Raw genomic sequence first — 24344 nt, forward strand, 5'->3', positions numbered from 1 at the left:
CGCCATGCACGGTCGTAACGTGGCATACAATTTTTCCAAAGGCCGGTTCCCAGGAAAATGCATGGGACGAACCAGAATAAATAGTCAAAAAAAAAAAAAAAAAAAAAAAAAAAAGCCCGTAAACCAGAAAAGAAAACGCTCCTCAGTCATAAGAATGCCGAACAAGAATGTCCACCCATACCAATCATAGTTCTTGCCCGTTCGTTCTTTTTGCTCCCGGTGCCTTGTGAGTCGGGGTTTAGACAAACATCTTGGCAACACCATTCATAAGCCCATCAGCCCAACCACCGCCGCCGCCACCACCACCATCCCGCTCAACACTCCTCCTCTCCCACGAATAATCCCCATCGTACCCTCTCTCGACGTGCGCGCGGGTGGCAGCACCACCGCCGAACCCGCCGCTCGCCATGCGGACCGCCTCGCCGACGAGGCCCATGGAGTCGCCCGAGGCGGCCTTGGCGCCGATGCCAATCATGCGCTCGATGCCTGGCGGGAGGCGGAGGCCGAAGCGGGCGAGGAGGGCGGTGAGGAAGCCGCCCGTGATTAGGGGCATGATGACGAGGGCGACGACCTTGTAGGGGTGCTTTTTGGCGTAGTAGACTAGGTCGCGCCAGAGGCGTTTTACCTGCTTGAGGGTCTTTTGGACGAAGCCGTTTCGCGGGGAGCGTTTGTAGTACGAGGGGCGGCCTTGATAAATCGTGTTAGTTCTAAGGTATTGGGCCTTGGGGAAAGCCAATTGGGTTTCCCGGATTGTAGAATAGCTGGATGAGGGGGAGGCTGGGTTGAGGATTCAATGGACAGACATACCACCGCCGAAGCCGAAGAATGACGAGCGCGAGGCATTGGGAATACCGAAAAAGGAGCCGCGCGACGCATTGTTCTTCTTGTAGTCGTCGCCGCCAAAGATGGAGGCCGCGATGCTGGGCGCGCTGTGTCTCTTGCTGCGGGAGCGAGAGGAGGAGCGGGAGCGGGAGCGGTGCTTGGTGCTGTGCTTTTTGGAGTGGTGGGAGGAGTGCCGGCTGGAGTGGTGGGAGGAGTGCCGGCGGGAGTGGGAGGAGCGACCGGAGATGACGCTGCCCGTGGACAAGTCGAAGAAGCCCATTGTGATGTTGCGTGTGTGTTGCGTGTCTCGCGATTGTCTTGCGGTGTAGGTGTTGTAGGTGGTGTGGGAGAGCTCTCTGTAGTGGGAGAGCTTCTTGCTGGGTGGGTGTGGGTGGCTGAGACTATCCGTACGGAGACTAGGTCCGGGATGTGAGGTCGTGGTGGTGGGTGGATGAAGGAGGAGGGACACAGCTGGGATCAAGCTGTGATTGTCGTGGTGAGAGAGGCGAGCTCTTGTGGATGCTCAGGTTGAGAGGTGGAGGAGGGGAGAGGTTTGTGTAAGGAGTGAGAGAGTGGGAGTGAAGAGTGAGAGTGAGAGTGAGAGTCGGAGAGCTATCGAGACGTGGAGGTGGTGAGACGGTGCGGTGGAAACCCACAGACGCCAAACCAGTCCGGGGAGGGAATTAGAAAACCCTTGTGCGAGGCTGGAGAATGCGACACTGTCTGGTTCGGGGAGTACGGTTTGCGGGATGGGATGTGGCGCGTTACACACGGAGACAAGTTTTACTATGCCTGGGGGGTTGTCTTGTCTTGTCTTGAGCCTTGATGAGGCGTTCGTACAGATAGAGCTGGCTATGCTGTATTCGTAGCCTTATGACATGGGGTCTAATTGAATTGGATGGACTCGCCAGGGGAGCGATGTTGAAGCTCGCGAACTGGTGGGAAGGCCGGAGGGGGAGGGGGGAGGGGAAACTGGTTCGTGCTTTTGGTAGACGAGAGTCTAGAGAGACCAGGAGGCGAAGAATGGGGATAGATAGACGAGAACGACGAGGGTACACCCTAGGTTTTGAACTCTGGATGGAGTTCGTTTTGCTGGACAACTTCAGCCCAAACGTGGATATCTCCTCGACACCTTGAACCTGATCGCGGATCTTTCAAGTGTTGTTGCCAGCTTGTCAACAGTCAGAAGTCTTTCAAGGGCCCAGGCCAGGTGAATTCGTAGGCTCTCGCAACTCTCTCGCGTGCGCAAGAACCAGGGTTCGTTTTTTTCTTCACTGGATATGCAAGCGATTTCCGACGCAAGCAATTCGTTCGGCAAATGGCAAGATTTAGTGTGCGGACTGGGGGCTGAAAAGTTGTGAGTGGACGGGGAGCGGCGGAATGTGGGAATTCGCAACCAAACTTTTGGACTCTTCTGCGACTCAATGCGTGGCCCTGCGTGCGAGTGTCCGCTTCCGATGGATATACGTAGTAGAGAACAGGTCTGGCCAGGAGGGGAGCACAGGAAGCAAGTGTTGGACCTGTTGGTTTCTTTGGTTCGGCGAATGAGGGTGACTCTAGTTGTCTGGATGCTGAAGAGAAGTGGACGGTCTCCAGTTGTATGAGTCTTTCAGAGCCTGACTGTGCAAAGTCCCAACGTCTCGATTGCAACGTATCAATTGTCTGTTGTTTTGATTTTTGATTTTGTTCATTCACCGCTGGTTTGTCATCCTGTGTGTCGCCTTTTTTTGAGATGTATGTGACTCCTTTCGTATTTCCAACATGATCCCAATTGATTGCTTTTGGTCTCACATGTTGTTGGTACGTATCCCATGTGAAAGTATGTAAAAGACCAAAAAATGGATGGCTGGGAATCGAGAAAACCGTCTGGACAGGGTTTCGCAGGGTCCCCATCCTGTCTCCCCCAAGGCCGAAGCTAAAGGAGCTTTGGTGCTCGATTGTGACCGGGGTGGTCCAAACGCTAAACGGCTTTGGGCATGGCATCTGTGGATGATCAGTTGCGGTCTGGTGGGGAGCATTGCGGATGGGATGGGACGGGATTCTCAACTTTCTCTCTCCTCTAGGAACGAATTTCGAGAAGGGTTGACTTCCTCAAAGACAGAGGCTTCGAGTTTGGACACTGCGTCGTACATATCATGCGTTTGGGCCGAATACATTTTAGTTCTTGATGTTGGACAACGACAAGAAGAAGCTCCCGGGTATGTTGCCTCAGAGGTCCCAACGAAATGTCAGAGACGTGGAAGTGGTACTTGCTTAGCCTTCCAACGGGTCGTGCCTATCTCAGGTCTAAACCTACATCTCAACCGCAGGCAGTGCCGTGTGAGTTGAGGTAGGTCCGGAAAAAACATGACACTCTAACAGAAGGAAGGATTGGTCTCTCCTCTCAACTGCGTTGGATGAGGTGATTTCCCTTGGCCCTTCCCTGATATTTATGCGATTTTGGCTGGACATTTCCCGAAGTACCTACCTCAAAATGCTCAGTTATTTGACTGAGAAGGGGTGCTCTAGGCTGCCCAGATCACGCAGAAGGTCCCATCAACGACCACCTTATCAGGAGCTCCCATCTGCTTTCCTAACGTACGCATGGTAGGAGTGAGAGAAAGTCTGCGTATGACCAGCAGTCCTCTACCTTTTTGAATGTCAAGGGTAGTGTGGTGGTGAATGGCAAGTACGAATGTGATCAGTGCATCCTCTATGAAGACGGAAACCCGGACAGTCTGGGTTCCTTTGCTCTCGGGGAGCCCTTTTGTCCATCCCGGATCAGCAGTAATAGTAAATTCATTGAATTAGAGCATCATACGCGGGAAGAGCTGTGAAACTGAAAGATATGTAGTAAATCACACTCCAGGAAATTGAAAGCCAAGGTAGGCAGTTTAAATGTCCAGATCTGGAATGCGAAACACGATTACACCACTCTTATCGAGACATTTCGCAGAATTGAGCAGGTCAGCAGCAGCACCTTGAATGAGTGGTGCTTTGCTCGGTCCCGTTCTGCATCATGTCACAATCAGGGTGGCATACTGCTCTGTTCACAAGAACATTTCCAAGACATGGCATTAAAAAAAAATGAAAAAACAAAGACGATCGTTTGATTTGTCTAGAAAAGATAGACGCTTGCTATACCTCCCAATTACGCCCGTTTCCTCTATGGTATCTCATATAGTCATAAAACAGAACGCCAAACTGGATTTCAAGTAACATTTTCCAACGAGTGTGCTGTTTCCCCATTTCCCGAATTTGTAGCAGATAACCTCCAAACGCCTACATCGCTGAAAAGATCGTAATCAAGACAACGTAGAACAGAGAACGAACACTGGTCTCAAAAGAACAAGGAAGAAATGCATACCGCACACACGCTCTCTCTCCCTCTCTCTCACGCAGTCAACCCCATGGCGCGCAATCGACTCAACACCCCAGCGTCGCGAATAAGCCCCGTGCCTCGCTCCATCCACGCATCAAACCCTTCCAGGCTCTCGTTTCCCGGAAAATCATCCCAAATCTCGGCCTCGGTGTCCGGGTACCGTGAGTGAATGCCCCTCAGCGCATCGACGTTTGTCCACACCGGCAACCTCCTGCGTACGCAGCAGTAGTAAAAGTAGAGAATCCGGCACAGAGACTGTACTCTTGTGTGAACAGCCTGCTTCCTCGCATCATCGTCCGCCTGGTCGTACACGGCGGCGGCGTCACCTGGTACCACAGCCCACCACGACAACCGCCAGCGCAGCGTCAGGAGAATCCGACCGAGCCTCTGTAAGAACGGAAGGACCTTATCGTCGTCCATGTTCCCCGACTCGTGCAGGAGGCGCTGAAGGTTCCCGTAGGCCTTGACCTCGAGCTTGCGACACATGAGCTTCGAAAGCTGCGCGGCGAGGACGAGGTTCTCGGCCTCGAGCGGATTCTCAGGGTTGAGGGCTTGCTCCACAGGTGTGCCCATAGGCGTGAACTGCCTTTTGGAGACGTAGGAGAAACCCGCGCGGCTGGGCATATTGTTGACGAGGCAGAGTAAGGCGAGTGGATCGTCTCGCGACGTCGTCAGCTGGGTCATGCAGCGCTCCCAGTCGTCTGTCTTGGGATCGACGCGCAGGATTTCTCGGTCGATGAAGGCCTGGAAACTCCACTCGCTGCCGTCCATCTGCTGTCGGAGACCGTGGAGGTACTCGTGACACGCGTCGAGGTCTAGGACATAGATGGGGCGGCCGTCTTGGTGGACGCGGATATCGAAATGGCTTCGCGCGCGGTTTACCCTGTGGATGAGATTGTCGATTTGAATTTGCCTGGGGAGCTCTCTGCGGATGCGGGTCTTGTTGTCACGGGTCGGATGATAGATGGCGTGTTGGGCTACATGATGGTTAGTCTCCACGTGGAAGATATCGGTGCTCCAAGGATTGACTTACAGATGTAATTACACGTTCCCGCTTGAATAAGGTCCTCAAAATGGGCTCTGACACAGGGCCCGGGCCATCTTTGAGAGCCGCCGTGTTTGTCACATCCGGTACAAGAGCCCTGAGAGGAATCATCACTTCGATTGCACTGGGCACAGGTTAGTGAAAAGTACCACGGACTGCCTTGGTAACAAGTGCTTACCTTTTGCTTGGAGTGCTTGCAGCGAATGCACACCATCTTCTTGTTCCGCGTCTCCTTGGCCTGTCCACGAGAGACGGGGTCCATCGGGCCGTGGCGGCGCCCGCGAGCCGGGCCTGACCGACCGGGCCGGCCCACGAGGCTTTGTGTATCAGAGGATCTGCTACTGCTGCTGTTGCTCAACCTTCTTGGGCGGGCCACGATGGGCATGGGCTCTGTCACTCCTGACCTCCTCGGTGGCTCGGATGGGCGCAATCTCTGGAAGTGAGAAGCGCCAGATACAGACAGGAACTGAGCCGTGGTACGCTGAACGGGGCTTCTGCGTTGCGATGCAGGAGTGGTGCTGCTCATTGCCGATTGAAATCTGGGGACCTGTCCTCTGACGACTGCATCCATACGGACCGGGTCTGATCGTCTCCTGAATCTCCTACCCGGGACCAGAAGGCCACTCGCCGCGGTTACGGCAGGGTTCTGTGCTGCCGATGTATTTGGGACGCTCCGAGGTTGTGTTAGTCTAGGAGGTGCATACATCTCATTAAGGTAGTAGTCGATGGGATGCGTCTGCGAGGGTGAAGGCGGGTCGGGAGTCGCACTATCGCAATAGTCGCCCATGTGAATGTCGGGCATATCAGGTGGAACAATAACCAACGACGGGCCCAACTGGTTCGCGTTATACGGGATGAAGCCTTCGGGGAGCGATGGAGTGCCCCACATCAGACGGTCAAAGTCGTCAACCCTCCCCTCCCCGACATCAGAATCCCAACGATCATAGAAGGGCGAAGTAGGACTCAGACTCAAGCTGGTTGACAACGAAGTCTGATTCGCCAAGCCCGTCGACAGGGCGCTGACATGCGGGCCCGGGACGCTTCTTGGCGTATCGGCGGGAGCAAAGCCAATGTCGGAAAAGGCATCATCGACGCCGAGTACGGATGATTGCGGGGTGTTGGCCGCCGTCGCCGACGAAGCGCCAGAAACGGGACTCTCTGCCTGCAAGCTGAGATATGGGCATCTAGTATTCACGATGGGACTACTCTCAAGGGAGTGGTTCGCAGACAGGATGACGTCGGAGAAGGTGGTGCTCGGGCTGTTGATGCTGCCAAACAAGCCTTGTCCAAAGCTGTCATCGAAGCCTACACCGTTACTAAAGTCGCCAGCATGGCTGAAGACGACGGATTCCTCCTCATCGACGCCAGACGAGCTCGCCTGGCTGCTTGTTCGGGCCAGCTCCGACGACACAGGTTTAGCGGCGTCGAGCTCGATGCCATTGTCAATGGCGAGGTCGAAAGGGAGATCGTTCTGGTCTGCCACTGCCGCGTGGGTGGGCGGCCAAGTGGACGATAGAGCGGAGACGCCGGCTTGATGAAGATAATCTGGAAGCTCGGCGTAAAAGTCCCTGAGCTATGTTAGACAATGACTATGACGGTGTCTCGGGCAAAGGAGACAACGAGGCTTCAACTCACTTGATCAAGGACTCATCGTTTCTAGGAGCGTCGGTGCTGAGGAGGCCGGCGGGACCGATGGGCTGAGCAGAAGAGCCATCCTGGCCTGCTGCTGCTGCTGGCCATTGTTGTTGGCTGAAGGGGTCGTCGGCCGATTGCCCGGCCCATGTGAATGGGGTATTGTTCCTGATGTTATCCCAGTGTGCCATACCAGTGTGAAATGTCAAGATGACTTTGATGATGAATGCCTACTTTATCCCAAGAAGGCTGTGTTGGAGTGAGTTTGCCCAGAAGTGTGGCAAGAAGAGGAAGTGAGTGCCCCAAACAGGCTGGGGAGGGGATGGGAGGCCCTTCATAAGGTATTGTTTGCCTGGGTTGGCAAGACGAGGCTCTGCTGTTGCTTGGCTGGACCTTGATCAGATTGATTGGAGGCGTCTGTCTGTCCGTCTGTCTGTCTTGTTGGCATGTGGTTGACGAAGGGTGTGTGTAAGTGTGTGTGTAAGTGTGGGAACAAGCGGACGAGAGGAAAGCTTCCGTCACTGTGTGTCTCTGCTGTGGCATCTGCGCGGTGCTTTCCTTAGTGTAGCCCAGGGGACTAAATGGACCAACCAGACCCCTTAGGCAAGGGGAAACGTGCACGCCTTTCGGTGTGTTACAGCAGAAGTTGGCGCCGGGGAAGGGAGTTCCAGGGCTCCGATATAGGGCGGCAGATGGCGGCTTACACCGGTTCTTGGTTCTCTCGCACGCCTTTCGTCCAATGATTTAGACACTTTCTTTCCTCGTCCCAATGTTTGGTTTCCCTCCATACATGGCAAGGTTGTGATGTCCAAGAGGAGAGTACATGAGGAGGGTACATGAGGAGGGTACATGAGCAGGGTGCCAGCTAAGTACTTCCTCTCCACTACACCATCTCGTAGTCCATACTCCATAGAGACAGGGCGAGTGTGTGGTGGACCAAGAGAAGAGAGAGAGAGCCTGCAGAAGCTCACGTTGGGCAAACCGCAAGGCGCACCACCGACTCGGGACGCCTCGTCCCAAAGTTCAAGTATTTCCCACAAGCCCACAAGCGTGCCAAGTTCTTTGGCTGCTTCCGAGTCGCATTTATGGCATTTATGGCGTGTGTGTGTGTGGACTGTGGCCTTGATCCGAACATTGGAGGCATTATCCCACCCTCATCTACCTCGACTTTCCCTTCTCGTGCACTCGACCTTGGTCCCCTTCGTAGATCCATCCGATGCGGCGTTGCCGTGCTCCGTGGTCGGCGGGGTCAACCGAAAGACAAGAACTGGGCCGGGATGGATGAGGAGGGGAACATCAATTTTCACTTCTTCTCAGAATCATCGGACAAAGTCAATACCGTGCCACATGACAGGACGCGACACAAAACAGACCCTTCTTTGCTCCGACTAGAGGGTGAAGGTAAACACAGAATATCAGCCCTGTGGGTTCTCCCATGGACCACGGTAAGAGTCATACCTCACATCGGAGCTTTTCTTGTACCCCCCGGTTTTGGTGTTGTCTCTTATAATCCAGCCAAACCAGCCAGCCCTTTTCTCATGTTTCCCTCTTTTGAGTGACCGAAGCGCGCGCGTCATACTTCGCCCAGCTACAGTCTGTCCCGGAAACTCTCCTTTACACCATCTTTTCCTTTCGTCTGCCTCATCCGCGGAACCACAGCCGGGCAGCCTGATCTTGGCCCTCGGTTGCCTTCTTTTCTCCTGATCCCTGTTTCTGCATTCTTCTGTCCGTCACTGCTGCGGCTCGGCGGCAGCCTGCTTTGGATCTACGGCGTACTACCACTACGACTACGGCACTACCCCATCAAAACCCACCAGAGAAGAGAGGCATCAGAAAAGCCGAACGCGTCGGCGCCAGATTTGCCAATATATTGCTGCCCGACCTCGGCATATCTCTTCCTATCTCTTTGTTTTCTTTGGACCTCACTGTCCATAGGACATCGCCGACGTGCGACAATGCGGCTCTTGGTAAATAAAATGGCCTACTATCTGCCCCCCCCCCCCCTGGCCGGGTTACTCACACACGCACACACGCACAATGCGTGGGTTATACCCGGCTGACATGGTTACAAACGTACGGGGTGGAACATCGAATAAGCTGATGAGTACGCCTCTCCCTCTTCCGTGTCCGTAGGTAGTCAACGATGACGGTCCCCCGTCCCCCGTCTCGCCCTACCTGGCACCCCTCATCACCGCCCTGAACGAGGCGGGCCACACAACCGTCGTGGTCATACCCGACAAGCCGCTCTCCTGGATCGGAAAAGCCCACGCCGTCGGCAAGACCCTGACCGCAGAGAGCAGATGTCCAGCGTCGTTCTGTTCAGATGACGCCAACAAAACTTGCAGCGTCCCCGGCTGCGGCGAGACTGAAGACCGCACCCACCGCTGGCTCATCGTAAACGGGCCCCCGGCAAGCTGCACCCAACTAGGACTCTTCCACACGCCCGACCTATCGCCGCAAGACTTTGACCTCGTCGTATCGGGCCCCAACCACGGCCGCAACGCGAGCACCGTCTACGCGCTCAGCAGCGGCACCGTCGGCGGCGCCCTGGAAGCCGCGCAGTGCGGGCGCCGCGCCGTGGCCCTCAGCTTCGGGAGTAAAGACCCGCAACCGCCGGCGACCATCCGCGCGGCGTGCGTGCGGGCCGTGAAGCTCGTGGAGGAGCTCGCGAGCGAGTGGCACCAGTGGAGGTGTATAGCGTCAATGTGCCCATGGTCGCCGACGTCGGTGAGGCGCCGGTGAGGTTGACCAAGATCGCGGAGGGGAGATGGGTCACGGGGGGCTTGTTCGTTCCCGTGCTCGAGGACTCTGCCGCCGATCCTGAGAAGAAGTTGGCGATGTCGGCGCCGGCATCGTCGTCGCGTACGTATCAGTTTCGGTGGGCGCCGCAGCTTGGTGATATCAAACGACAAGCTGAGGAGAGTTCCGAGGGTGAGGACCTGTGGGCTTCGCTTAATGGCGTCATTAGCATCGCTCCGTTGAAAGCGAGCTTTACTGCCGTGAATGTGCAAGAATAAGCCTCGCTGGGGGAGGGGGGTCACCCACCCCCTCCCCAATTGCTCGGTGAGAAAGGATAGAATTAGAGTTCTGGCGTCCTTAGAGGTCCGTTTACGAACATGCGACATAAAGATGGCGGCTCTAGATTCGGACAAATAGACTTGGAGAAACAGATTTGAACTTGGAGGTATAGAGACGGGCTCACAATAACCCAAGTGACGAAGTAAAGACGAGCAGACTCTTAGATGGACACACAACCATTGGCGCTATCTTCAATAAAGATCCCACCGTAAATCAGACCCTCGTTCAGGTTACTGGATTGATACCCCGAGTTCACCACGTCATCGGTACCCGTGGGCTTCTTCAAGATGCCAATCTGGTACTGCCCGTCGCCGGCGAGATCAACCGGGACGACACCACCCTGCCTCGCGAGCGGGTTGTTGTTCGCAGAAAACCATATCTGGATCGTACTTAGAGGCAGACCGTCAGCCGGAGGTTCTTTTTCGCAAAGCACCAAACGTAGTTTGATCAGTCATTCGAGGATGAACAGAGGGCTAGGAGGAGTAAGAATGGCTTAGCTCACTTATTCAAAAAGTCCAACGTGAGCGCAAAGTTCTGCCACGACCCGTCCATCGCCATCGGCGTCGACCAGAGCAGCTCATTATCCCGATCCAACAGCTTGTACGTGTCTTTTGGTAACTCCGGCTGGCCGATGATGGTGCCGGTCTGGAAATTGAACTGATTCGCATCATACGTCGCCGTCTCGTGCCAGACATTCTGCATTTACCAAAAGATTATCAGATCGAATGCCACCAAAGTATGCATTCGCAACTTGGCCTTCACATCCTCCCGTCAATGGAGGCACCGAAAGAAGAAGACTCACAAGATACTCGTGCGTCAGATTCAACGGCCTCTCCAAATCCGACCTCGCACTAAAATGCAACGTCTTCACCCCCTCCCCCGCAGGACTCCCCTCATTCGTATCCTCCGCAAACAACAACCCCGCGCGCCGGAAGCCTCGCTGGTTCATGAAGACACTCGCATCGGAAATCGTGACCTCGAGAGGACGCTTCCTCTCCGCGACATCGAAGCGGGAGGACCGTGACCCGGGCCGAGTGGAGACCGGAGCCGGGCCCGGCAGGAGGATGATATCCGACCAGGACAAGTCCGCGCCCTTCACGTAGTCTGGATTATACGGATTCCACCCACCGCCGAGGGCCGTGTCAAAGTCTTGAGGTGTCGCTTTGGCGGGGACGCGGCCGTCGAAGATGAGTGGACATTGGATCGTTGCGGCGGTACAGGATGAAGGCGAGGCCAGAGCGGAAGGGATAGCGAGGAGGATAGGGATGAGGAAAGGCGAACGCATCGTATGTTTGGACTTTTGCGAAGTGAAAGGGCCGGCTTAATAGGAGGTAAACCTTTGGAGCAAGGTAGCGTTGGACATGTTAGGGTAAGTAAGTAAAGTGATATAGCTTAGTCAAAGGAGGAGGAAGCAACTCAGTTTGTCTGCTTTCCATGTGTTCTTCGAGAAGCTCGGTTGAATGATCAAGTTGATGGTCTTCTTGGTATGTCGACGGCGGCTACGTTCCGAGACGTTTGAGGCCAAGGGAGGAGTTGTTCCAGGTTCCTAGAGAGGCTACAGCCTCGCAGGTGCCGCTTGCTCCTATGGTCCCATATAGCCAATACTAAAAGTTCTCTGCCCACAGCTGGTACTTCAGTTGCAATTGATGATTGCATGAGATATCAAACCGAAAGCCAAACGCTGATGGCGTTTGTGAGATAGCTGGCCCAAAACTAGGACTGGCCAGTCTTGTGTTACGATGCAGTCAACGCGCTATCAAGCTGCAAGGCATTCATAGCTTCCGGAAAGAAAGCAACAGTTGAAAGTCCAGAGATCAACCCGTCGCTGAGCTCATCGTCAACCTCGAGTCGATCACACAACATAGCCCCGTGTAGAGAATATCGTTTGAGCAAACAGGGCTGAGCAGAACTTCATGAAAGATATTGATCAATGTCTCAAATCGCATCAGCTACTTGACCGCAGTTCGTCCGAGTGCAAAGTGGAAGAGACATTGCCAATTCCCGTCACGTGTGTCTCTGCCTGATGTCATCGGTGCAGATACGAAATACGATCCGGGGGACTCAGCCCCGGCTGCGTCCAATGGTGAGCTTCGGTGGGGTGCGCCGGATGGGGCCGTGAATGGCCGCTTGGTCGCTTGGCTGCTTGGATCCATTGCCCGGCGGTGATCGGCCTTGCACGGGATTGGAGTTGCTGGCCTCATAGTTGGTAGTCTTTGGGGAAGAAGACGTAAAGTTTGGGAAGTAAGGAAGTAGGGCAACTGGATGCTTTTGAATTTTGTATAAAGTATGGGCTTACTGTCTTCATTCTCGGCGACCACCCTACTAGATTGCAGAGACGAACGGCCATTTTCTCATACTCTCAAGGTATTGCAGCACTAGGAAGAGAACATTGAAGTCCCAAGATTTTCGTCATCACGATTGACTTGAAGCCAAAATCACGAACAGTCATAATGAACTTCATGGGCAGAAAAAGCGACGTCAAGCAAGAAGACGTGGCCAACGTCCCGCCGGAGCTATCAGACCTGCACTGCTTCACAGAAACGGGCGGCGTCATCACAACCAGTACGTCCGCATCTTTACCCCATCACTTACCTTACCTTACCTTACCTTGTACACTCCACATACATATCTTACACAGCAGCGATGCTTACACAGGGGCAGCAATGTTCGACATCCCCGGCTACCGCGTTACCCGCACCCTAGGCGCAGTCTACGGCCTCTCGGTGCGCTCGCGCAACATCGCCGCGAGCCTGGGCATGGTGATCAAGTCGCTTGCGGGCGGGGAGCTGCGGTGGTTCACGACGATGCTGTATAACTGCCGGAACGATGCGCTGGGGAGAGTGGTGAGCGAGTGTAAGCAGAGGGGGGGCAACGCGATTATTTGTTTAAGGTTCGATGCGTCGGATTTAGGCGGGTTCGCGCAGACGTGTGCGTATGGGACTGCGTGTGTTGTTGAGAAGGTTGAGGGAGGAGAAGGGGTTGCGCCGCAGCTTGCGGGGAGTTGAGAGAGTTTGTAGCACTGTAGAATGAGATGGGGTGGGAAGTGAAAGGAAAGGGGGAGAGGAAGGATGAGGTGAGGTTGTCGTGGGGGTTGAGCTTGGCAGGGTGAGATTTTTGTTTCACGGAGGATTGCGGTTGTGTGAGGTATTCTGAAATGGAGGCCTGAGGTAGCTGGGCAGAGGAGTTTTGATACCACTGCGTTGTAGTTGATGTTATTTTGAGAGGAAGCTGAATCGAGGACTTTGACAAGTCAAACATGTTTGGACAGTCAAGTATAGACTGCTCTTATACGGAGATCATTGAAACAGTGATGGTCTGTTGTCGATGATCTGCAGTTGATGTCGTGATGTTCGTGCATTGATGAGAACCAGATGGATTGCAGATGAAGTTGAGATGAGAAACAATGCTTAGCCAATGTCTGAGTGAAGAATATGCCTCTCTCTTACTCAATTGAGATGAGAACATGGACCTGATAGACCTGCCTCATATGGAATATTTGGCTTGCAGATGGAAGAAACGAAGGTGCAGATGCAGCTGGTCTTGAGGTACGGTAAGGTACCTTGAAGTGGCAGGGTCCGACTCCCGCGATAAGGCAAGATAAGGACCGCTTAGCTAAGACCTGCTGCATTCGAACAATTAAACGAGACACCCGTAGCACCCTGCTAACTGCCCCCGGCTAGCTCCGAAGAACCATTGAAACGGGCCAAGCCCACTTGCTACCGCGCTCCGCATCCGTCTCCCACAGCAGTGGTACTCGACATCCAGGCCACCTCCGCCAGGGGACCCGCCACTAAACCCAAGCCAATGGATGCACCTGTGGACCACCCGCAAAGCTCCCCAGCCCAGCACCCCGATAGGTGTACCAAGTGCTCTTTGTTCGTTCATTGACTCGCCTCCACGGCCTCGGCCTCGTCCACGTCCACTTCACGATCCTTCGCACCTACACAACTCTCCGACATTCCCCCTTCTCCTCCTTCACCCACGGGTCCTTCTCGTATCTTCTTGCGTGCTCGCCCTACCCTTCCGACGGCCCTCCTGCAATACCACCAGATACGAACCCTCCGGTCCATGGGGTGTCGTTGCGTCCTTTGATTTCCAAAAGAGGGCTGAAGCTGCCTCGAGACAGCATGCCGTTTCAAGTCACCGCGCAATCCACCTAGTTTCGATCCCATCTTTCTTTAGCTTTGCCATCTGCTGCCCTGCTGCCCTCTCGCCTTGGCAAAGCTTACCCCCCCGGACGGAAGAACCGAACCTACCGTCAAACCCTCCCGACCGACGAACTGATAACCACCCGACGAGACCTCTCCGTCTCCGTTCTCCGACACCATGGACCCAGCACCAAGCGCTTCCGCTGCACCCACCGCCGAGGACCCCAGGATGTCCCACGAATCATCCCTCTCGAGCGTGTCCACCACCAGCCTCGTCTTCGACCGACTGCACGAGCAAAATGAAAAGTCATACTCGTCTTCATCTTCCCAAAGACGGCGCGCCCCGTCCGCCTCGCGGCCCGCTTACGCCGACCACCCGGACGACGACGATGACAACGATTACAAAGAGTCCGACGCCAATGACCTCGAGACGGGGCCCTTTCTGGCGCCCACGACGGGCATGATGCGCCGTGTAGGCATGGACCGCGGGCTGAAGAAGGGGATATGCATACTCGCCGCCGCATTCCTCCTCGCATGGGGAGGTGCTCTGTTCGTCTTCTTGTCTCGCAAGTCATACCAGCACGGCAGTCAGGTCGACCACGACCCCTCTGCGACATCGCGCGGATCCGGCAAGCCGGTGACCTTGGACCAGATCATGACCGGCTTCTGGTCGCCCTACTCTCACTCCATAAGCTGGATCGAGGGGCCTAATGGAGAGGATGGCCTGCTGCTCGAGCAGGGTGCGCGAGGCAAGGATTATCTCGTGGTCGAGGACGTCAGGGCGGGCAAGCTGGACCGCCAGGTCTCCGCCGAGGTCGTCCAGAGTCGCACGCTCATGAAGAATCCTTGGATCAACGTTGGCGGCCGCCAAATGACGCCGTACGACGGCCGCCCGAGCAAGGACATGAAGAAGGTGCTCGTTTCGACCGATCGCAAGCACAATTGGCGCCACTCTTTTACCGCGCTGTACTGGATCTTCGACGTCGAGACCCAGACTGCTGAGCCTCTTGACCCCGAGCATTCTGACGCGCGTGTACAGCTTGCGACGTGGAGCCCTCAGAGCAATGCTATCGTTTTCACTCGGGACAACAACTTGTTCTTGAGAAAGCTTGACGGTGACAAGAAGGTTACGCAAATCACAAAGGATGGTGGCCCCGAGTACTTTTACGGTATTCCCGACTGGGTGTACGAGGAGGAGGTCTTTGCCAGTAACAGCGCTACATGGTACTCTCAGGATGGCAAGTATGTCGCCTTCTTGCGCACCAACGAAACGGGTGTGCCCGAGTACCCACTGCAGTACTTCATGTCTAGACCCTCGGGCAAGGAAAAACCCGCCGGCGAAGAGACATATCCGGACGAGAAGCGCATCAAGTACCCTCGTGCCGGTAGCCACAACCCCGTCGTAGACCTGCTCTTTTACGATGTCGAGCGTGGCGACGTTTTCGCCGTGGACATTGAGGGTGGTTTTGCCGATGACGACAGACTCATCAACATGGTCCTCTGGGCTAACAACAAGGTCCTCATCAAGGAGACCAACCGCGTGAGCGACATCATGCGCGTGGTTCTCGTTGACGTCGTGGCTCGGACGGGCAAGACTGTGAACACCATTGACGTTGGCAAAATCGACGGCGGCTGGTTTGAGATTTCTCACGAAACCCAGTTCATCCCTGCGGACCCTGCCAATGGAAGACCGGACGATGGATATGTCGATACTGTGATCCACGATGATGGCGACCATATTGCCTATTTCTCGCCCATGGACAACCCCGAGCCTGTCTACCTCACGGGTGGCAACTGGGAAGTCGTGAACGGCCCCTCCGCCGTCGACCTGGCCAACAACTTGGTCTACTTCGTGTCAACTAAAGAGTCCTCTATCCAGCGTCACGTTTACAGCGTCCACCTCAACGGCTCCGACTTGAAGCCGTTCACGGACACCAACTTTGAGAGCTACTACGACATTTCCTTCTCCAGTGGCGCAGGCTTCGGCCTTCTCTCGTATCTGGGCCCCAAGATCCCTTGGCAGAAGGTCATCAGCACTCCCAGCAACCCCACCAGTTACGAGCATGTCGTCGAACAGAATACACAGCTCGCCGAAAATGCAAAGAAGTACGAGCTTCCCATCCTCAAATACGGAACCATCAAAGTCGACGACGTCGAGCTCAACTATGTCGAGCGCCGCCCTCCCCACTTCAGCGAGAAGAAGAAGTACCCGGTTCTCTTCCAGCAGTACTCCGGCCCGGGATCCCAGTCCGTCAGCAAGAGGTTCTCCGTCGACTTCCAGTCCTACATCGCCTCCTCCCTCGGCTACGTCGTCGTCACGGTAGACGGCCGCGGCACCGGCTACATCGGCCGCAAGAACCGCGTCCTCATCCGCGAGAAGCTGGGCCACTGGGAGGCCATTGACCAGATCGCCGCCGCCAAGCACTGGTCCGCCCTCAAGTACGTCGACTCGGCCCGCATCGCCATCTGGGGCTGGAGCTACGGCGGTTTCCAGACCCTCAAGACGCTCGAGATGGACGCCGGCCAGACCTTCAGCTATGGCATGGCCGTCGCGCCCGTCACGGACTGGCGCTTCTACGACTCCATTTACACGGAGCGCTACATGCGCACTCCGCAGCTCAACCCGGACGGCTACGACCAGACGGCCATCTCCAACGTCTCCGCCCTCGCCGGCAACGTGCGCTGGCTGATGATGCACGGCGTCTCGGACGATAACGTGCACTACCAAAGCACCCTCACCCTCCTCGACAAGCTCAACCTCGAAGGCGTCGAGAATTACGACGTCCATGTTTTCCCTGATAGCGACCACGGTATTTACTTTCACAATGCGAACAAGATTGTCTACGATAGTGAGTCCAACCCCCCCGTCACCCCAGAGGACCCAACAGGACACTCGGAAGACCCATGCTAACCGCACCGCCTCCTAGAACTAAACAACTGGCTCATCAACGCCTTCAACGGAGAGTGGCTCAAGGTCGCCGATGCCAAACCAATGATTGAGCCCAAGGTGAAGGAGAAGAGGTCGAGCGTAGCCAAGCTTGACGGTGTACCAAAGTCTTAATTTTGTTATCTGGTTTATTTAAAGATGGAGTTTTTGGAGCGATATCAAATTTTGTCAGTATTTTTTGAAGCTATTGCGTTGATAGAATCTACTCGGGCGCATGCTCAACCGCAATTTCGAACCCGACAGACACATTGTATTGAATATGATGCTGAAGCAGGTTAATACCTCCTGGATGTGATGCCATTCTTGGGCTGTGGACTACTTGTTGCCCGTTCAGGGACTGGGGTTGGTAAAATGGGTTGGGACCTTGAGTCTTCGGTCCACGAGATACTTATATCAGGAGAAGCGCAGACGAGGCGATTCACATGAAAGCTTTGGCACACCATTCGTCATCAGAAAGAATCAACGTTAAAAGAACTATCATACAGGTTTGGGCTCGGGCGACAGGCTCGCGATATCCCTGAATCGGTCCAGCAATGGCAAGAGTCTAGCGTAGTGTGTGCACATAGGAAAAATAAGGCACCACCCCCATAGTTTCCCTTCGCGTAACACACTCCATCCGCCTGCCTAACATGCTCATCCATCCAGAGAGCAAAGAAGATACGATTACAGGAAGCCCTTTGGTTATCTCAACGCCATCGTCCGCGTTCGTTGAATTTTAAAGGCGCAGGTGAGTAGACCCCACCAGCCGCCAGATACCTCATGCCGCCGAAAATAATAGACCGGGGATAAAACTGTGTGGCCCTATCATGTAGCCTCGCTAGAGGCACAAAAATCCAACCACGTTCTGGTGTCCTCATCTAGAATCCAAAGCCAGTAGGCTGGGGAGCGAAGCCGTTGGTCTGACCGTAGGGCGCGGGAGGAGCGCCCATACCGCCGGGACCGGCAGTGATCATGAGGCGGTTGCCGCCAAGGATAGGAGTGTTGGTCTCGTCCTTCTCCTGCTCCTTCTCCTTGCTCTTGCGAGCCTCGTTGTCGGCCTTGAGAGCGGCCAAGTCCTTGGTCTGCTGGCACAACATGTTGATCATGTAAGGCATGGCGAAATCGGTAAGGCCGCTGCGCCAAGAGATCTCCAGGACCAAGTCGGGGCGGATGAGCTCGTAGCAAGCGTAGAGCATGCCGACGTAGCACTCACGGCTACCAATGTCGACGAACTGTGACGTGTTAGTATTCAATGCGTAGTCAAGTAGGATGAGAACAACTTACGTAGCGGAGCAAGTCCTCCACAACATCAGTCTTGCCTGAGATGGCAGCCGTCTCGATGGCATCCTTGAAGAGCTTGTCCTGCTTGGAGAGAGCAATGGACTTCTCCCAGCGCTTGTTCTTGCGGTAGATGCTGGCAGCGATCTGGCGGAAGAAGATCAAGTCGTGCTTCTCCAGACGAGAGGCAAGGTCGACGGGGTCGTAGTTGTCGTAGTTCTCCACAGAGTCGCGGAGGGTCTTGTAGTCCTCCTCCTCGATCAACAAGTCGTTGATGGCGTTGTTGACGGTGCGCTTGTTCTGAGTTTGGACGTTGACGAGGAAAGGCTTAATGAGCGGCAGGTTATCGCTCTTCTCGAACATCTTGACAACACGGTTGACGTCAATACGGGCAGTAAGAGACTGGAGGAGGTCGGTGAGCAGGGATGGGTGCTGCTCGAGGTAGAAGTTGATGGCGCGGTAGTAAATCTCCAAGTTGGCCACCTTGACGACGATCTCCTTGAACTGCTGGTGCTCCCATGAGTTCTCAGGGCGCTCAATGACCGCCATAGCAGCGTTGTCGAATTCATCGTAGTGGTAGTAGCAGAAGACCAGCTCGGGCCAGAGGGCCGCCTCTTCGCAAGCACGGATGATCTTGGGCAGATTCATTCTGCTCCAGAAGAGCTTGAGATGCTCCATCAAGCGCTCAGGGTGGTACTTGGACAAGGCAATGCCAAGCTCGGTGAACATACCCATGTGGGCACGCTCAAGGCCAAGACCCTGCTCCAAGACTCCAATGAGCTCATCGAAGTAGCCGTTGCGCTCGTACTGCTTGACAAGGGTCTGCAATTGCTCGGCGTCAACAATGAGGTTGAGACCGCAGATCTGGGCAAGACGGAACTCCTTCTTCTCAACGCAGGCCTCGTGAACCTGCTTCCAGACCTTGATGTTGTTGGCCTTGCGAGCGCACTCAACTGCAGCCTGGTACTCCTCAAGGTGGACGAGGGTGGTTGCCAGCTTGGCCCAGTTGGAGATGCTGGTGAAGAAGATCTTGGAGGCCTGGTACAGACCTTGCTCATACGCCTTGTCACCAGACTCCTCGATGTTGGCAACGTTGGTACCGCGAAGGAAGTCCTCGAGCTCGCCGAGCTCATCCAGACGAGCGTAGCAGAAGGCGAGAGCAGTGTCGATGGCAGGCTCGCGCAGCGTCTTTCTGGCCATGCGGAGGTACTTGATAAGATCCTGGTCCTTGCCGGCGCGGGCAGCGGTCTCGATAACCTCCTCGTAGTTCTTGGGGTCATCGGCCTTGATGTAGGACTCGATAGAGTCAGTGACGCGCAGGCCATCAAGCTGAGCCTTGGCGACCTTGCTCCAAACCTCGGGCAAATCGACCTCCTCGGCGTAAGCTTGGGCACGGTCGATGCTAACGACGTTCTCTACCAAGACATCAACAGCGGAAGTCTTGTCACCAGTCTTCTTAAAGATCTCGAAGGCCTCCTCGTGGAGACCAACGTCGATACAGGCTGATGCAATGTCCGGCGCGCTGAAGTTGTCCATACGGTGGATGTAGTCCATAACTTTACCCTTGTCGGCCTTGGCAGCGGTGAACAGAAGCAAGTTCTGAAGGTTGGTGTTATCACTGAAAGGTGACGGCTCGAGAACAATCTTCTCAAGCAGCTCAATGAGCTCAAGAGGAAGATCGCAGGCAAGGAAGGCGGCAACAGCCTCGGAGACCTTGGAGGGATCAGTGGACTCGGGAACCGCGGTGGCGGTCACTTGGTCAATCACGGAACGGCGATGAATGTTGTTCTCGCTGAGGACGAAGGTCCACAGCTCGCGGTCAGCCCGCTCGAGCAGGTATCGAGCTTGGTTGCGGTACATGCCGTTCTCGTTGGTAATGTTGACGAGCTCAAGGTCATTCTGACCCTTGGAGTAGGCGATGAAGGCTAAGTTGGGGTCACGCTTCTCACAGTATTTACCGACGCTGAGGGTGTCATACTGGTCGTTCTCCTTGAGGAACTTCTCAGGGTTGTTGTTCGAGTCAATATAGATCTTGGCAAGAGCATTGAACACGGCCTGCTGCTGGTTGCCGGCAGCAAGAGTAGCCTCGAGGAAGGGGAGAAGAAGCTTGAGACGGTTGCGAGACTCAACCTCGGACACGAGCTCATCGATGGGGATAGAGGCGGGGTTGACGGTCGACAGCAAGTTCTTGATGATGCTCTCATCGCAGTCAACATCCAACAGACCACCGATGACGGCGGGAGTCCGACTGGGGTTGACACGCTGGACGTAAGTCTCGATGGACTGGAACTGCTGCTGCTGGTACAGGTAGAGAACCAAGTCGTGGACGAAGTTGAATCTGTCGCAGACGATGATAAGAGGCAGCTGCTCCTGAAGTCTGGCTTCCTTGAGGAAGTTCTTGACCTTCTCGGCGTTGTAGTAGTTGCTGTCTCTGCAGATACGCTCAACCTCGTTGAACTGGCCCATCTTGGTAGCAGACTCAATGTACTTGAAGTGAACATCGGGGTCCTCTGAAAGGTTGACAATGCTGCCAAGGTAGTAGAAGAGACCCTCAGCAGTCTTGTACTTCTCGAAGAGATCAATCAGGCGCACGGGACCCAGCAAGTCGGAGTACTTAGTGGCGATCTGGACCACCGCTTGCAGGTTCTGGCGGATGTTGTGCTTGATCATGGCATCCAAGCAGTCCAGAGATTGCTCAACGGACAGCTTGCCAAAGAAGCCGGTCAACCAGTCGATGTTGAAGTTGGGGGTGGCGGCAATGTTGATAACGACACGCTTGACGGCAGCGGGGTCCTCGTAGAGCTCCAATGCCTTTTGGGCCAAACCGGCCTGTTCACAAAGTGTCGCGATGCGAGTCTTATCAAAGTGAGAGAACATGTCATTTCCAAGGATAGCATCGGCAACCTGGGGAGCATTCATCAAGTTCATCTCCAAGAGACGAGTCTGAAGGTGACCCTGGTCAGGTCTGTTATCCTTGAGCGCATCAAGCAAGAAAGCCGTAGCTTGCTGGATCATGCCCTGAGACTGGAAGATGTCGACCACTCTCTCGATATCGACTAGGGAACCGCCCTCGTTGTTAGCCAAGGCTGTGGCGAACTCTGCACCCTTCTCCGGGTTGACACGAACGATGTGCTGGAGGAGTTGGACGTAGTCGGGTTGGTAGTTGGCCTGGGTGGCATAGGGCAGGATCTTCTCGAATTGACCCGTCTCGGCAAAGCCAGCAACAACCTTGTGAGGGATGTTGGCCTTGAGATAAAGAGTGAGAGCCATGTTCAGGTCGTGAGGGCGGACAAGGTCACCGAGTCTCTCGGACGCAGTCAACTTGCCCTCCTTTTGCCATTTCTCCAACAGGTTGAGACGGTTTTGAGCGAGAACGGGCTGTGCAAGCTCAATAGACTCGTGCTCGTTCAGGGCTCCCTTGTCGAGCAAGAGGCCAAAGTATTGCAGGACAAAGGACATTTGACCAGGTTGCTGGGGGAGCGACTTGAATCTCTCGATCGTCTCGGCGGTTCGAAGGAATTGTCGGGGAGAGTTGGCCGCGATCTTGGCAGCATCCATGAACTGACCGCTGTTGAAGAGCTGCTCGAATTGACGAGCATACAGATTATCAGCACCGGGGAGGCCAGCTCGTGATGCCATCTTGATAGCCATATCGGTGTTGGCCGGGTTCTGAAGGAGGTAGGGGATAACGTTGGCGTCGTCGATCGAAACGAAGAGCACTTGACCCTTGCGGTTGATGCCCACAATACCGCGAGACTCGTTGTCGGGGCAGGTGGTGAAAATGGTATCGCTGGAAATTCGGTTCATGAAGATGCAGGCGGCGGTCTCGAGGTCGTAGACGTGGATGAATCCGTACTTGGTGACCATGAAAATGACACCGTACTTCTGCGACACCTGCATAGCCACGGGGAAATCGCTGACGGCTTCGGGGGGGAAGAAGATGTCGACGGCCTTCTTCTGGAATACGGGGTTTGACTCGGCGTGGTCGACCTCGACGATGTGAAGCTTCGCGCCAGTAGCGGTTCTCACAGCAAAGGTGAAGAGCTTGGTGTCAGCAGGAGCACCCTCCAGGCGCAGCGAGCCGAAGGCCGCAGCGTGACCCTCAATGGCCTGGCTGATGCCACGGTCCTTGGAGTACAGCTGCATAGCGCCAACGACGCGGCCCTGCTGTTGCGAGATACCAACAACCACCATCCACTTGCCCTCGGCGTTGGTTCGGTAGTTGATGATTTGGCAACCCTGGTTGATAGTATTTAGTAGACAGTTCGGTGACATGCGGAGGATAGAGGAAGCATTGCACTCACGTTGAGGTTAGCATTGCGCTTGAAGACCTCGACAGGCTGGGCCTGACTGGGGTCGTAGACGTCCCAATGGTAGACTGCTGAATCTGTAACCAGGCCCAAAGTGGTCTCGCTGATCCACTTCCAGTACTGGACGTCCTCGTTCATTGTGGTAGACTTGAGTTTCGCCTTCTTCTCAAGATCGAAGATCTGCAGTGTTCTCGATTGCGCCTTGAGGGCGATGACTTGACGAGTCCAGTGCATGATGGCACTGTCGGCCTTGATGGGGCGCCGTGTGACATTGTTGCCGTTCTTGAGATCGACGATGACAACTTCGGGTTGGGCAGCTTCGTTCTTCTTTTCCCGAATACAGACATAAGAGTCTGACTCGAGTGTCTGGAAGAGAACAAGTCAGTCATGATGATGCCATTGAGTAGGGAGATGGTCGGGCGGTGATGGCTCACGCAGGAGTTGAAGCCGATGGAAGCGTCCTCGACACCGGCAGTCTGAAGCTGGATCAGCTCCTGGAACTTGATCGGTAGTGGCGCCATGACTGGCGTTATGTGTGACAAGAAGCTTCCAGAGACCAAGTTGCGCTCCTTAGCTGGGTGGTGTCAGTTCGCGGATTCGTATCGCGCAGCTGATCGGGTGTCGCGGGATTTCGTGGATACGGCGACGTGGATGTCGTGTATTTGGGAGAGAAAGGAGTAGGAGCTGGGGATAGCTTCCTTGCGACCCGACTGAATGCGCACAAGGCAATTAATACAGGGAAACAAAGAGCGGTAAAGAGGAGACGTAAAGACGGGGTAACGATGCACCTCGCAGTGATGACAATCTGCTGGGCAAACGGTGATGGTGGTGTTTTGTTTGGGGCGGCGGTGGTGGTGGTGGTGGGAGGAATGGGAATGGGAAAGATGGGTACGGGATACGTAGTTCGCTTGTGGTGAGGTGGAAGGTTGGAGATTATTTTAGGTGCAGTACCTTACGTTGCCTGTTCGGTTCGTTCCTGCCAGTCCAGTGCCAGGTTGTTGCGCACTGAGCCAGGTGCGCGACGCCTAAAGTCTGTGGTTTGCTGCCAGCTTTCCACCCTCACTGCTTGCCTTGCTGGCAGGCGTGCCAGGCTTGCTTGCTCCTGCCGGTCTTTGCTGTCTTCAGCCAAGTATCCACCCATCTGGACCGTGCACTTGTCTCTTCAACTTTCACTGGCTGGATGGCCATGGGCCTGTCACGTGGCTATCTTGCTATGGTGTCCGTTTCCAGGTTCCCGACCGGAGGCATGTTTGACCGGATGCGGGATGACATAAGCGACTAATCACCTCCCGTGTCCGGCGACCCGACCAGCCTACCTTAGCCCGTGAGCCTTTTTTGGGTCCCGGATCATGAACACATACGCAGTATGGCAAGGTAATGAGTACTGATGTACTAGGCACACAAGGCAAGGGAGTGCGAGAAGTCTGTAGATGTGGTATTCAAAGTCATGAAACCTACTTGCACAGATCTCAATCATCTTGCAAGAATTCTGTCACATTCGCAAACTCCACGCAATTCACCATCCGCCCTTTCTTTGCGGAACATCTCGACTCCAAGCTCAATTGATGACTCGTATCTCAAATTGCCATGCCGACTACGATTTTGTCGGCATCTTTATGAATGAACGGTACTTCACAGCAAAATCATGTGCCCGAACCATAGAGCAAACCGAGGTTGGTCAGGACCGTCACTAGACCGGGGTCAGCCACTTCGCGAAAGTTCCGTCGTAGTAAAGCGTTGAGCC

The 24344-nt window shown here is 54.9% G+C and overlaps 8 protein-coding genes across 8 annotated transcripts; 3 read left to right on the forward strand and 5 right to left on the reverse strand.

Annotated features, from left to right (window-relative positions):
* Positions 1 to 238: 238 nt before the first annotated feature.
* CCOS01_12171 (uncharacterized protein) lies at positions 239 to 1102 on the reverse strand (the record flags this gene model as incomplete). Its single annotated transcript, XM_060460320.1, has 2 exons — positions 239 to 687; positions 808 to 1102. The coding sequence occupies 2 exons, from the start codon at positions 1100 to 1102 to the stop codon at positions 239 to 241; spliced, it is 744 nt and encodes a 247-aa protein (XP_060309263.1).
* Positions 1103 to 4195: 3093 nt separating this feature from the next.
* CCOS01_12172 (uncharacterized protein) lies at positions 4196 to 7051 on the reverse strand (the record flags this gene model as incomplete). Its single annotated transcript, XM_060460321.1, has 4 exons — positions 4196 to 5160; positions 5217 to 5352; positions 5407 to 6796; positions 6864 to 7051. The coding sequence occupies 4 exons, from the start codon at positions 7049 to 7051 to the stop codon at positions 4196 to 4198; spliced, it is 2679 nt and encodes an 892-aa protein (XP_060309264.1).
* A 1846-nt stretch (positions 7052 to 8897) lies between these two features.
* Positions 8898 to 9877, forward strand: CCOS01_12173 (TTL domain-containing protein; the record flags this gene model as incomplete). The annotated part of the gene is made up of 3 exons (XM_060460322.1): positions 8898 to 8933; positions 8994 to 9493; positions 9559 to 9877. 3 exons carry the CDS (start codon positions 8898 to 8900, stop codon positions 9875 to 9877), a joined length of 855 nt encoding a protein of 284 aa, XP_060309265.1.
* Positions 9878 to 10098: 221 nt separating this feature from the next.
* CCOS01_12174 (uncharacterized protein) lies at positions 10099 to 11223 on the reverse strand (the record flags this gene model as incomplete). Its single annotated transcript, XM_060460323.1, has 3 exons — positions 10099 to 10327; positions 10441 to 10634; positions 10741 to 11223. 3 exons carry the CDS (start codon positions 11221 to 11223, stop codon positions 10099 to 10101), a joined length of 906 nt encoding a protein of 301 aa, XP_060309266.1.
* Positions 11224 to 12388: 1165 nt separating this feature from the next.
* CCOS01_12175 (YjfJ protein) lies at positions 12389 to 12943 on the forward strand (the record flags this gene model as incomplete). Its single annotated transcript, XM_060460324.1, has 2 exons — positions 12389 to 12500; positions 12594 to 12943. The coding sequence occupies 2 exons, from the start codon at positions 12389 to 12391 to the stop codon at positions 12941 to 12943; spliced, it is 462 nt and encodes a 153-aa protein (XP_060309267.1).
* Positions 12944 to 14264: 1321 nt separating this feature from the next.
* On the forward strand, positions 14265 to 17147 carry CCOS01_12176 (uncharacterized protein; the record flags this gene model as incomplete). The annotated part of the gene is made up of 2 exons (XM_060460325.1): positions 14265 to 16935; positions 17014 to 17147. The coding sequence occupies 2 exons, from the start codon at positions 14265 to 14267 to the stop codon at positions 17145 to 17147; spliced, it is 2805 nt and encodes a 934-aa protein (XP_060309268.1).
* A 743-nt stretch (positions 17148 to 17890) lies between these two features.
* CCOS01_12177 (uncharacterized protein) lies at positions 17891 to 23121 on the reverse strand (the record flags this gene model as incomplete). Its single annotated transcript, XM_060460326.1, has 4 exons — positions 17891 to 18244; positions 18297 to 22529; positions 22595 to 22966; positions 23035 to 23121. The coding sequence occupies 4 exons, from the start codon at positions 23119 to 23121 to the stop codon at positions 17891 to 17893; spliced, it is 5046 nt and encodes a 1681-aa protein (XP_060309269.1).
* An 8-nt stretch (positions 23122 to 23129) lies between these two features.
* On the reverse strand, positions 23130 to 23492 carry CCOS01_12178 (uncharacterized protein; the record flags this gene model as incomplete). Its single annotated transcript, XM_060460327.1, has 2 exons — positions 23130 to 23310; positions 23374 to 23492. Coding segments are annotated over 2 exons (300 nt in total), but the record flags the coding sequence as incomplete, so codon positions are not given.
* Positions 23493 to 24344: the final 852 nt, after the last annotated feature.

Source organism: Colletotrichum costaricense, assembly GCF_030867565.1.
Source record: "Colletotrichum costaricense strain IMI 309622 chromosome Unknown Scaffold_14.1, whole genome shotgun sequence".
Taxonomy (NCBI): Eukaryota; Fungi; Ascomycota; class Sordariomycetes; order Glomerellales; family Glomerellaceae; genus Colletotrichum; species Colletotrichum costaricense.